Source organism: Penicillium pulvis (genome assembly GCF_028828015.1).
Source record: "Penicillium pulvis strain IBT 33274 chromosome Unknown contig_23_segment0_segment0, whole genome shotgun sequence".
In the NCBI taxonomy this organism is placed as follows: domain Eukaryota; kingdom Fungi; phylum Ascomycota; class Eurotiomycetes; order Eurotiales; family Aspergillaceae; genus Penicillium; species Penicillium pulvis.
The window spans coordinates 640,796-652,933 of record NW_026643075.1 but is presented as its reverse complement, the minus strand read 5'-3'; the positions used below and the strand labels follow the sequence as shown (position 1 = coordinate 652,933).

The window sequence follows — 12,138 nt, the reverse complement described above, 5'->3', positions numbered from 1 at the left end:
GCACCATAGAGTGGACGACGTGTTTACTATCTCTAACACTGTCATTCATTTCGAACCTGCAGTAGCCAGAAGAACTAAGGCCCACCACAGGCAACGGACGACGTTATGGAGATTATGCCAAACAGCCAGAGCAAGACTTTAATGATCATTAGCTGGCAAACAGAGAATATATAACGAATCATACTGAGACAAAGACCTAGACACATATGTGGGCCTCAGAAGTTAGAATCGGACTACGTTCAAATAACCTTCGAAAGGTGAGAAAGGATCTGCCGGACATCGAACGCAGATCAAAGATGCTGATCCATGCGACCTAAAAAAAATGGGCAGCTGCCGCTTCTCTCCATGCCCGGTGTATATGGTCCTGTTGATTGAATATCTCTAGATGCAGTTGTACTGCGCCTCAAGGCTTGGAGCAAGCGCTCAAGGGAAATCGATAAAAGAAAAAAGAAAATGGAAGGTTTCGACAGCTTAATGAATACTGTACCCACTTGAGGATAGAGCAAGTGCACCTGAGCATGCAAATGTTTGAAAGGAAAGATGAATTCTTGATTTGGTGCGCAGTTTCATCTTAACGTTCAAAAAAAACATAAGTCACAAGGCTCTCATCTTGAGAACTTTAATTGAAGGATACCTCATAACAAAAAGTCCGAGAAGCCACCGACAGCTAAATTTTCTTTCTTCAGAGATCCAAAGACAAGACGAACTATCCAGAGACTACGTATGCCCAATCTTAAATTCAACGCAAGCCTTCAAAGCCACCAAGCGACACCTCCAATCGGATAGACGGACTCACTGCATCATGATGCAAAGCAATTTCTTCGGAGCTCATGGTGGAATGTCGGGTGTAAACTCAACCTAGCGAGCAATGATTCCAGGTAGAAGGCGTTGTTGATCCCCGCACGTCGGCCTCGCCTCTCTTAATGGGGTAATCGGGCCCGATGATCAGGGGAGTTTCTAGTACAGGATTCTTCTGTGGAGACAAGCTCTGTGGTGGACGATAAACTTTGTTCGGAGAATTAAATAAGGCATCGGCTTATTTACTTTATGAAGGTTTTACAGTGATCATTCGTATTCCTGTGGGGTTCAAGTCGTTCACACTCCAACGTCTGGGGAAATAATCCCGTAGAATCTGGGGTACCCCAGAATCCTGATTTCTGTCCAGCTTTCTAAAAGATATTTGGATCTATGTGGTTTTCGTAGCGATTTTCTGTGAATACCGGGATATGTAAGGAGGAATGATCATCATCTAGCCTATCTACTTTGGGTGACCGGCCCCCGGAGACTACAATCCCAACAATCTCATGAAAAACACATTAAGCGATCAAGGCAAGTCCGGAGCATCCGCGAATCCACTCCATGGTCCTAATCTCCGCGGGGTAATCTCATACTTTCGATCCAGAAGAAAGGGGTCCAAGTGCACACAGACAGCAATGAGGGTACCAGTGGCCCGTGGATAGATCACGTTACAGGGAAATGACGCACCAGTGCAGTGCAATTAATCCAAATTATACACTTTATTCGACACTATGATCACTTCAATGTAGCCAAACAGGGACGAAAGCCAGTCCCAAAGAGACGTTAGACTCCCTTGGCCCGGGGTCTCCACAGGCTAGACGAGCAGATGTGGTGGGGACCGGCATAACATTTAGCCCCCGACGCAAACTCCGGGGTTTACCCCGGATTCAGACCAGGGGGTAGCTTCTCAGAACTATAAAAGCTTTGAAAGCCATGGTCCCTGCTCAATTCCCCAGCAACTACATCTTTCTCTGCATCTTGGATCTCGGTCTTGGGTAGAGTTTCTGCCAATTCGCCATGCGTTATTCCCGGTCCCCTGCGGCCGCCCTGGCCCTTGCAACTGCGGCCTCCGCCACCTCTCTTAGCAGCATTTGCACCGACGCCTATGCGAAGAAGGCCTTGCCTGTTGGTGCCATTGATGGTATTACAATTGACTCGTCTTCAGTTTCGACAAGCATTGTTACCAATTACACGGCCACTTCTATTTTCTTCCCTACTGATACCTTCAACTACTGCAATTTGACTTTTGCGTACTCGCACGATGGCATTGATGGGGATGTAGTCCATGTGCAGTACTGGTTGCCTGAGCCATCAAAGTTCAAGAACCGTTATGTTTCTACCGGTGGTGGTGGTTGGGCTATCAACTCGGGCAGCATGTCGATTCCCACCGGTCTTGTTGCTGGAGGGTGAGTATCTGCACATTTACTTGAATGTGAGCTCGGACTGATTTTTTTTCTAGTGTCGGTGGTTTGACTGATGGTGGATTCGGAAACTTTGATACTGAGTTCAGCTCCGCTGCTTTGCTGGCCAACGGAACTATCAATTGGCAGGCTACTTACATGTTTGGTAAGACCCACAATTCTCACTATTTTCTGGAAAAATGCTGACCTTTGGAACTTATGATAGGCTACCAAGCCCACAACGAGCTGGCCATCTTCGGCAAGGAGCTGACCCGCAATATCTACAATGTCGCTTCGAGCGAGAAGGTCTACTCCTACTACCAGGGATGCTCTGAGGGAGGTCGTGAAGGTTGGAGTCAGGTCCAGCGTTTCCCGGATCAGTTCGATGGTGTCGTCACTGGAGCCCCTGCCTTCCGCTGGGCACAGCAGCAAACCAACCACCTGAGCGGTAACGTCATGCAGAAGACCCTGGGCGTCTACCCCTCAAACTGCGAGCTCGAGAAGATCATGAACATGACCATCGAGAGCTGTGATCCCCTCGACGGCAAGACTGATGGTGTCGTCGCTCGCTCTGATCTCTGTCTGGACCACCTGAACTGGGACAAGATCGAAGGAGCATCCTACTCCTGCGCCGCTTCCTCCAGCTACGGCTCCACTACCCCCGCTGACTCGGGTACCGTCTCGGCAAAGGCTATTGAGCTCGTCAAGACCTACTGGAAGGGTCTCTACGACTCCGATGGCAAGCGCGTCTACTTCAGCTACCAGCCCGGTGCCACCTTCACCGATCTCGAAACCCAGTACGACTCTGAGACAAAGAGCTACGAGCTGGATATTAGCGGTCTTGGCGGTATCTGGATCGCGCAGTTCATCGATTTCATCAAGGATGCCGAGAACATTGACAGCCTTGATGGAGTTACCTACGACACCCTCAAGGAATGGATGATCTACTCTCAATCGAAATACGGCGATATCCTCCAGACCACCTACCCCGATCTGACAGATTTCAAAGCCGCCGGCGGCAAGGTTCTCCACGTCCACGGTGAACAGGACTACTCCATTCCCACCGCCTCGTCAATCCGCTACTGGGACTCCGTTCGCTCCATCATGTATCCCAAGAAGGGCTACCGTGATGGTGCTTCCGCTCTGGACGATTTCTACCGTCTCTTCCTTATCCCCGGTGTCGGCCACTGTGCTACAAATGACTACGAGCCTAATGCCCCGTGGCCCCAGTACACTTTGCAGAGCGTCATTGAGTGGGTTGAGGAGGGCAAGGCTCCTGCTACTCTGGCTGGTTCGGCCGATATTGATGCCACTATGTGTCGCTGGCCCACCCGTCCTTTGTGGACTGACAATGGCAAGAAGTTCCAGTGCGTTTATGATCAGGATTCGGTGAACTCGTTCACTTATGATCTTGATGCGTTCAGCCTTCCTGTGTACTAGACGAGGAATGGCATGAGAGATGAGAGATGCTTAGGTAGTATTATTAGAAGAGTTAATATGATATATTACAGTTTTTGTCCAACAATCGAACCTCAATTAGACCTCGGGCGGTAATCATATGGTCAGAGATTCTCTTCCATTTCAAGGTTTTTGGGTATAATTACGCATTACCTCGTGCAGAATAGGTATCTGCATATGCGATGCAAGTCATTTCAGTCCGTCCAAATGCATCAGAGTCACTTGTGTAGTTTGTCTTGCATAAATACCTTGCAGAAGGATTTGCCACTGCCGCCCACGCCAGTCTCAAAAATGATTGGAGGACATTGAATTTTGATTAAAACTAGAGATAGCAACTTTTATAAGCATACTCAAAGTATTTTGCACATCTAAATTCAGTTTCAAAGTATAGTAAACGAGTGTCAGAATAAAAAGGGTCCAAGCTCAATTCCGCGTAATGTGTACTTCCAAGCCCTAAGTACATTCGTCGCACAAGACACAGAGAACAAATCGAAAACTCAAACCATAACTTATTATTTTCACCATATCGTATCCAATCTAACATCTATTCAACAGGTATCATGGCAAGATAACAAACACGCTCAGTGCCGCATCAAAACCGGGGTATATCTTCTCCCTCACTCTCCGAAAAAGTAAAGACAAGCAAGCAGACAAGAAATTAGGGAAGGGGCACTTAAGCCCACTTTCCGAGCAAAGCCATGATTCCTGCACCGAGGAACAACGAGCAGACCATAAAGGTAAGACGCTTATCATCCTGAGTACGGTGGGGATCGAACAAGAAGTCACGAGCAAGTAGCTCAACGAGACCAGTGTAGATCAGGATACCAGCCGAAACGGAATCAAGGACACCCGAGATCACGTTTGCGGTGAACGAGCCAGAGTTGTAGGTTGTACGCACACCGAGTCCGATGGCGATGGAGATGGGTGTTGTAAGACCGTAGGCTGAGCACAGGAACCAGGGAAGCCAGCTACCCTTCTTGAAGGGGATAGAAGACATTCTAGCACCGATACCGAGACCCTCGAAAGACTGGTGGAAGACAAGGACAGGGTAAAGAGTTGCGAACTCATCACCGGCAACACCAAGGTTCAGGCCGATAATAACGGAGTGGAAGATGACACCGAACTCCAGGATCAGGAAAGCGGCGATCTGCTGTCTGAATGAGCGCTCGATAGTCGATTCCGCGATATCAGATTGCGACTCTAGCTCCTTCATGTGCTTGTTGTCCTTATCGTCCGAACGGGGACGATCAAGAGAGTGGCGGTGGGCAGAGTGACGGCGCGGCGGGTCTTGCTGGGCCTCCACGCCAGTAGCCATGATAGGCTCGGGATCATCGCGGCAGAGACCGTACTTCTTCTCGACGTAGCGCTCAGCACCGAAGTCCATGAGGAAGATGAGCATCAGCGAGGTAAGGACGATGGCCGGGCACCAGGAGTAATCAGCCCAGTGACCTGTCATGCCCACGCAGCTTTGCGGACCGATTTCAGAGTAAGCAGGGTCGAGCAGATGGATGAAAGCTGTCGCGATAATAACACCTGCACCGAAGTACTTGGCGAAAAGGTAAACGTAGAGTGGAATGCGGAGACGGGGAGCCCGTTGAGCTACGACGGGGAAGAATGTTGCGATGGAGGAGACAATTCCGATAACGAAGATGGCAGAGATACGCGCGCCGAGCTGGCCATTGTATTCATTGCTCGAGGCATCGAGGTAGCAGACTATCTCTGTTGGGTCGGCTGTTGCGAGGTCGACATTGTGAGGGTCGAACGCCATTTTGAGCGGTTGCGGGTGCGGGTATAGAACCGGACCCTTTGAGATTGATATTACCGATAGATTGATATCAAACCAACCTAAGGAGGTTTCAAAATGAGGAGAAAAGAATGAAGGGAGAGTGTGCACGGTCTGTAAAAGGTAGGATCTTCCCTGCCATTTTATAAATGGGAAAGAAAAATCTCCTATCGGTGTCCCCGCTGAGATGAGTACCTTGGGAGTGTAGGAACCCTGGCCACGAGTTTTCGCCCCCGTTAGATGTTTGGTTTAGTTAGGGTGGAATTATGGGTCAGGATTAGCTGCGAAGTATAATTTATTATCTAACACAAGTGAGAATCGATCTAGAATACCTTTGTGGTGGTGTGGTTGGGTAACGTGGTGGATGTTGGTTCTGGCGTCGTATAACCACGCTTTTACAACACAACCTAGACCCGAAGTATGCAAGATCGAACCCACCATGTCTCGGAATCTTGGACGGCTCGTGGAGTCAGGTCCGAGCTTGACTCCAGTGCCTCGTGGTGGACCGGAAATCGGACATAATTCAGGAGAAGTGATTGGGTGTCGCGACGAGGTGACTTGCTCCCAAGGTCCTTCGGCTAGCGAGAATAAGTGGACAGAACACCAGGATGACGATTTTTTCCGTGAACTTTGCCGAGAAAGGAAAGCCTAGAAGAGAACAAATAAGTCCGGTCTAAATGAAATAGGAAATCGGAGAGGTATGAATATGATCTCAGAAGAAATGGTATTTGATGTAGTTCGGTAGTGGTGAAGCCAGACCGAAAGCCCCATTTCGAAGATCGGGCATAGCCGCGCCATGCGACCCAATTAAAGAAAAGCAAAGTCATCATGTCGGAAATCATTCCAATTGCATCGTATCGGTCATAAGTCATCCAGGGCGTCGCCGCCAATCCAGGGTTTAGTTAACGCTCGAACAGGAAAAGCCAAGATCAACCTTGGGAGAGCCTCCCAAAGGCAAAGAAAAACATTGACAAAGAAGATAATCCATAAACCAAAAGGAAACGACCCATCCCGAATGCTGTCTCCGCTCATACCAACGCTAGAAAAACAAAAGCATATCCAGTGGATCTCGTAGCTTGTGTCGCCAATAATCAAAATCCCTCATCCCATGTACATCATTCCCCGTATGTTATGATAATAAAATCCTTCCTCCCACGTAAATAGACAAAAGTCGCTCCAAAATCGCTAACAGATCAACATCCCAAAATCAAATGATAAGAATAAAGTAAGAAAAAGAAACAAGGGGAAAATAAGAATAGAAACAAGAAGTCATTACAAGGAAATTGCGTGGTCTATCCAGGCACGCAGTGGAGAACCGTTGCCGGCCCATGTCATTCTGATTCGCTCGGAGCCAAAATCAGTTTTGATCAAATGCAGGGAAGTCTGTCGTAGCTTTAGCCAAAAGTCGTGGCCAGAGTGGAACCCCGACGTCAAGCGGACTGAAAGCCCATCTCCTGCTTGACCGGAGCAGCCCCAAACTCCTGGACCATACGACGGAAATCGTGAATCACTTTTTGTGGGACTCGCTCCCACATCAGCGACCTAGTGTATACATTGGAGGTGGCATCATGCATCCGTGAATGCTGAGCAACATTGTGGCGCATAGCAGCCAGTGCCTGTTGCAAGTCCGAAGGCGGCTGAGGCTTAAAGCTGCCTTCACCTTCGAAGGTTGTCAGTGAGTTATACTGATCCGCATTCATGGCAAAGACCTGTGCGCGCTCTTGCTCTTCGGTCGGAATGACTAGCGTATCGTGCAGTTCGTCTAGCGTGGAGGATCCACTCATGCCACCCATCTGGGCCATGTCCATGCCGGTCATGGCTGCACTGGCACTAGCGCTAGCAGCGGCGGCCACTGCGTTGGTGGAGTGAGTAGCATCCGACGGGGATGAGGCTAGTACCGCTTTCAGGACATTAGCCGACTCGGCGCGGTACTCTTCCGACAGTTGGGGAAGGTTTCGGCCGGGCAGGGAGGTATTGTTGGAAGCGATGAATGCACCGAAAAGCAGACACATATAGAAGGCATTCCAGCTGAACGGATAATCCGAGTTCGAGGGCTTCTCGGCTCTCTCGTTTACCTGGGTCAGAGCGTGGGGTTGAATTGGACCCGATGCAGGCATCTGGTCTTGCATGGGGAGTCCACTGGGCATGGAGAACTCGTCCCATGGATGGCCATCCATCGACATATTCTCAAAGCCGAACTCGCCATGGGATTCCATGCCAGGCTTGACCCCACGCTCCAACTTCTCGACGGTCTCCATCAGGATGTTGTTCTTCTTTCGAAGATCGGCCGTCTCCAGGGTGTGTACACGGATCATCTCGTCTTTCTCAATATGCAAGTTTTCCAGGTACTGAGTGACCTGCTGCTGCTGAGCTATCCAGTTTTCCTGCTCACGCATCAGATCTGCCTCTCGTTTTTGCAGTCTTTGGACGACTTCCTCCATCTGGGTCATCGCAAGAGCATATTGCTTCTTCTCTTCCTCCAGCTTCTCGGTGTGAAGCTTCTTGCGTTGACGTGAGTCCAGTCTGTAAGGCAACGAAGGTCAGTAACAAGCAAGACCCGGTCATTCAAATACTACTTACGCCGCCTGACGATTACGCAGTAACCGCTTCTGCTGCTTGAGCTCTTTGATCTCGTCCTCGTTGGTCGACTGATTGATCAGTTGGTCGATGTTACTCAACGTGCGTTCGGCAGGGATTTCAAAGCGAGCGTTCTTCTTGCGAATTCCATCCCGTCGAATCGTCAACGGTGATCCATTGCGATATAGGCTTTTAGATGGGTTCGCATCGGACAGATCCATAGGCGCCGGCATCCAACCTTGGCTAGACTGCGGGGACATCGCGACCCCACCCGGCGGCTGGAAGCCCATGGCGCCGCGATATGACACCGCACCCATGGACATGGAGCCGACCGGCCCTACCGCACCCCCCTGAAAGGGAGCAGAATTGCTCTCAGCTTCTGATGGATACTGATCGTAGGCAGTTGGAGTGCATGAACCAGAAGCGTTCCGGGATAGAGACCATGGTTGAGCGTAGTGGGCCCCGTCAACGGGCATAAAGGGAACGCCGGAATCCAAAACAGCCTGACCTAGATGCGAGTTGGAACGAGACTGATCGGAACCGGCTGAATAGTTGGACCAGACTGAATTCCGATGTGAGTAGGCCTCGTCGTATGAAGCACGTCGCGGATCAGCGAGTCCGGGAGAGGTGGAGTCCAAAATCTTGTCGTCTAACACGTTCATCTCCTCCTCTTCTGATGGCGTAACATCTAATGGTGATGGATTTTGCTGGTAGAAGTCAAACTGAGAATACCGTGCCATCGCGGAAGAGGCGGTGTGTGGGTGGATATAGTGTGTAAAGGGAAAAGAGGGGCGGGGCGGGGCAACACAAGTTGACAAGAAGTATGCGAAAGTCAGGTGGAAGAGAAAAGTAAATGATAAATAAGCAAAATCGAGGAGAATCGAAAATGCAAGATGAATCCAAGATCTTTGATATGCAAATAGAGGGGGAAGACGCCGGGTAATTGTAGCAGGCGCAAGCATGGGCGGTTGACCCGAAACCTCACGAGTCACGGATACTTAAGTCTTCCATAGACAATGGATAATGAGTCAAAGTAGACAGTACGATTAGCGGTCTGCGCGGGACTGGAGTGTGCCTCTTCCTCCGTCATTGGCTGCTTCGCTCATCTTGGGCAGACGTGCAGGCCCTGGAGCGCATACTATTACTTTTCTCCCCTTTCCCCTACCTGATCGGGCATTACCTGATCGACGAAGCCCAAAATAAAATTAGAATTAATGTTTCCCTTCCTATTGAGGTTTGCTCAAACCAGTAGACCTCATAGACCAAAGTAGTGAAAATCCCATCACGTTTAAGCGGGGAATGTTGCTTATCGATAGACGATAGCCTATCGATCAACCTTGTCGGCCCGCTGAGACAAAAGGTCTGTGCTGCCCGAGATTCAATATTCTCTCTTCTCCAATCATTTCTGACTCGGTGTGACCTTCATTTCTTGAGTGATTCTTTGCTTCTGTGGATATTTCTCGTTGTACGGGTCCGGCCCGTTGGCTCCACCACCCATTCCATGGTTCTCTGGATTATCCCGAGGTCTTGCACACCTCGGGAAAGCAGGGCGGATGCACGATGCACGGATGTTCTGCACTGATCACTCGTCCCCTCCAGATGACGCCCTTCAGCTCCCACCCCAGGCCAATCTGACGGGTACATCTTCTGGGCCAAAACGCCCAAATCCAAATCCTTGTATCCATTTTTGGCCAGGGTCACCACCCACACTGGACGTGGGGTGGTATGGACAAGAGAATCACGATGATGCCATCGTGATGAACCCAAGACAAACCCAAAAATGGTCTCTAAACAGTCAACGATTCGTACAACTCCTATGGTCAAGTCATTTCCGTTTCAGAAATTCAATATTTGCGAACCAGTGATGGTCCGGATTTTTTATTCATTTATTTACTTTTTTGCCCGTTCGTTCTGATCTTCTACATGTGGAACCACTCCCGGCGTTAGCATATCTTAACACGAAGTTGACACTACCCGCCCAGAGCGCAGGATCATGTCGGTTCCTGTCTTCTGATAGAATTCTACTGAAAGGTCGAGCCCACTGGGCTGCATCGGAACCCCTGAGCATGTTTGGCTATAGGACGCGGCATCATAACCAAGGTTCCGTGATAGGTCCTCGGAAACGGTGACCCCGTGCGAGAGGGCCCCGGCCGATTAGCATCTGGCGGTGAAAAACACTGTCTATCCAATCGTAGATCGAGATGAGGTCCTCCTTCCCGCCTTAGTAATGAAGCACCTAAGTCATCGGGGGAAAATACAAATGGAATGGAGCCTAGAAGATGATGACCTCAATCCTCGTGTGCTTGGACAATTGCAACGCCTTCCGGGTTTTTAGTTTGTGATGACGACTAGACTGAGTGAGATTTTAATCCCTTCTATGAATGCCCTTGTTCATATTCGTGGATGTATTATCTTGTAGCGTGAGAATAGTGTACATCCTGTGCAAGTAGCTTCTTGAATCCCATAGAGAAATCGGCTGGAATGACTCATTCATGATCTACCAGGAGATGCCCCCCACATCTAGTAGATCCACTATATGCCATCGAATGGCGTTTTCCAATATAAAAAGGGGAAACCGTGGGGCCAGCCACGTTCTGAGTATCGTCGTTGCCCAACATCCTTGGAACGTTATCCAGCCAAGCCCGGTTCTACAGTAGCCTCACTTTGGCCCGTGTACGCTCCCTGCCTGATCTTCGTTCTGCACCCTGAGCATTGGGCACATGAGGAGCATGGGGGCGGTTGGTGGTAGGATTGGCAGGATCTGACGGGTGTGTTCCCATTCGAGGAAATATTTCCACCTTGACGGCTGGTCCTGGTCCTTACCAGTTCCTTGAGAAGCGGTGATGTTTGTGTTGGATGATGTAGGCACTTACTACGCTGTTGTTTCTTTGTTTACTTGATTGTTGATAATGTGATTGATAATCTTAACATTCTGGCCGAATGAGTCATTGCGTAGACTTCTTGATCTACGGATTCTTGAGACGATGCGGTCAAGGAGACTTTTTTTGGTCATCTCATGTTCGGCTTGACATCACCTTGTATTGTTTATTTTCTTGGAGTCTAGGATACCTTCACCTTCTTGGAGTCAATCATTCTACTTGATAGTCCCAGCTTCAATGAATCAATCCACATACCAAAACCTAAAACTACGCAAATACTAATCCTCATTGAGTAAGTTCTTAATAATGCCAATGTTTATTGCATTCGCATCTCAAAATTTGAGATATATGCCCCCTCCACTGAAGCCCAAGGCAGATACACATTGTCGCTTCCCGGGCCTACTTCTATTCTACCTAGCTTTCAGCCTACGCCCTTATGCCTATACCAAATTAGAGAAGGATAATCTGACACCGCAATCAACCTCTTGACACCCTTAACAACCACTTTTAGAAATTGCGTAGTAACTGTAATCCTAATGTTAATCATTTCTACTTAGACTAATTACCATTGTCCCATTCAATTCATTCGTGTTGTATGAATTTAGAACCCTCCTAGTTGATTACATAATATTCTGCCAACGCTTTCTGCTAGTGAAATCTTTGTATATCTACTACACCCCGGGGCCCTATATAAGCTACGAATTGTGATTAAACTAAGCGCTACCTACGGACTAATAGGATACTGTCAGGCTGAAGGTAGTGGCAAGGGAGACTGTAGAATGCGGCCATTCTGTTTACTTTCCTACCATTTTTACAGGATCAGCCAACCTAGCCTAAATCAATGTGTTACTCTATTCGACTCTGGAGTCGAGTACGACTGCATCGACTGGACAAGCTGGTATTGACCTTGGAAGATAAATGGTTCTCGGATAATCCTCCTGAGTTTCTAACATTAGGAAAACTCCATTCCTAAGCATATTACCTGGTATCCATGGATCCCGTCATGTGAGATCCAGATACCTCAAGTGCTAAACCCCGTGGTCTCCACAATCAATACGAACATTATAGAATACTTATTCAACTGGAGGACCGGACACAATTATGTATTCAATGATATTTTTCTCAGAGATGCTATGAATCTCAACATGTTCAGGGGTATCACTGATTCTGGCTAAGCCAAAACCACATGAATATCAACGAAAGAAAGAAGAAGGTCAAATCCAAAGTGCGCTCATAAATTACG

The 12,138-nt window shown here is 48.7% G+C and overlaps 4 protein-coding genes across 4 annotated transcripts; 2 read left to right on the top strand and 2 right to left on the bottom strand.

The window, feature by feature from the left end:
* Positions 1–1,815: 1,815 nt before the first annotated feature.
* On the top strand, positions 1,816–3,638 carry N7503_004514 (uncharacterized protein; the record flags this gene model as incomplete). The annotated part of the gene is made up of 3 exons (XM_057064061.1): positions 1,816–2,204; positions 2,258–2,364; positions 2,425–3,638. The coding sequence occupies 3 exons, from the start codon at positions 1,816–1,818 to the stop codon at positions 3,636–3,638; spliced, it is 1,710 nt and encodes a 569-aa protein (XP_056921804.1).
* Positions 3,639–4,329: 691 nt separating this feature from the next.
* On the bottom strand, positions 4,330–5,424 carry N7503_004513 (uncharacterized protein; the record flags this gene model as incomplete). Its single annotated transcript, XM_057064060.1, has 1 exon — positions 4,330–5,424. One exon carries the CDS (start codon positions 5,422–5,424, stop codon positions 4,330–4,332), a length of 1,095 nt encoding a protein of 364 aa, XP_056921803.1.
* A 454-nt stretch (positions 5,425–5,878) lies between these two features.
* Positions 5,879–6,091, top strand: N7503_004512 (uncharacterized protein; the record flags this gene model as incomplete). Its single annotated transcript, XM_057064059.1, has 1 exon — positions 5,879–6,091. The coding sequence occupies one exon, from the start codon at positions 5,879–5,881 to the stop codon at positions 6,089–6,091; it is 213 nt and encodes a 70-aa protein (XP_056921802.1).
* Positions 6,092–6,869: 778 nt separating this feature from the next.
* On the bottom strand, positions 6,870–9,133 carry N7503_004511 (putative bZIP transcription factor; the record flags this gene model as incomplete). The annotated part of the gene is made up of 2 exons (XM_057064058.1): positions 8,020–9,133; positions 6,870–7,962 (listed from the first exon to the last, which is right to left on the bottom strand). Exons 1-2 carry the CDS (start codon positions 8,976–8,978, stop codon positions 6,870–6,872), a joined length of 2,052 nt encoding a protein of 683 aa, XP_056921801.1. The 5' UTR covers positions 8,979–9,133.
* Between the last annotated feature and the right edge of the window lie 3,005 nt (positions 9,134–12,138).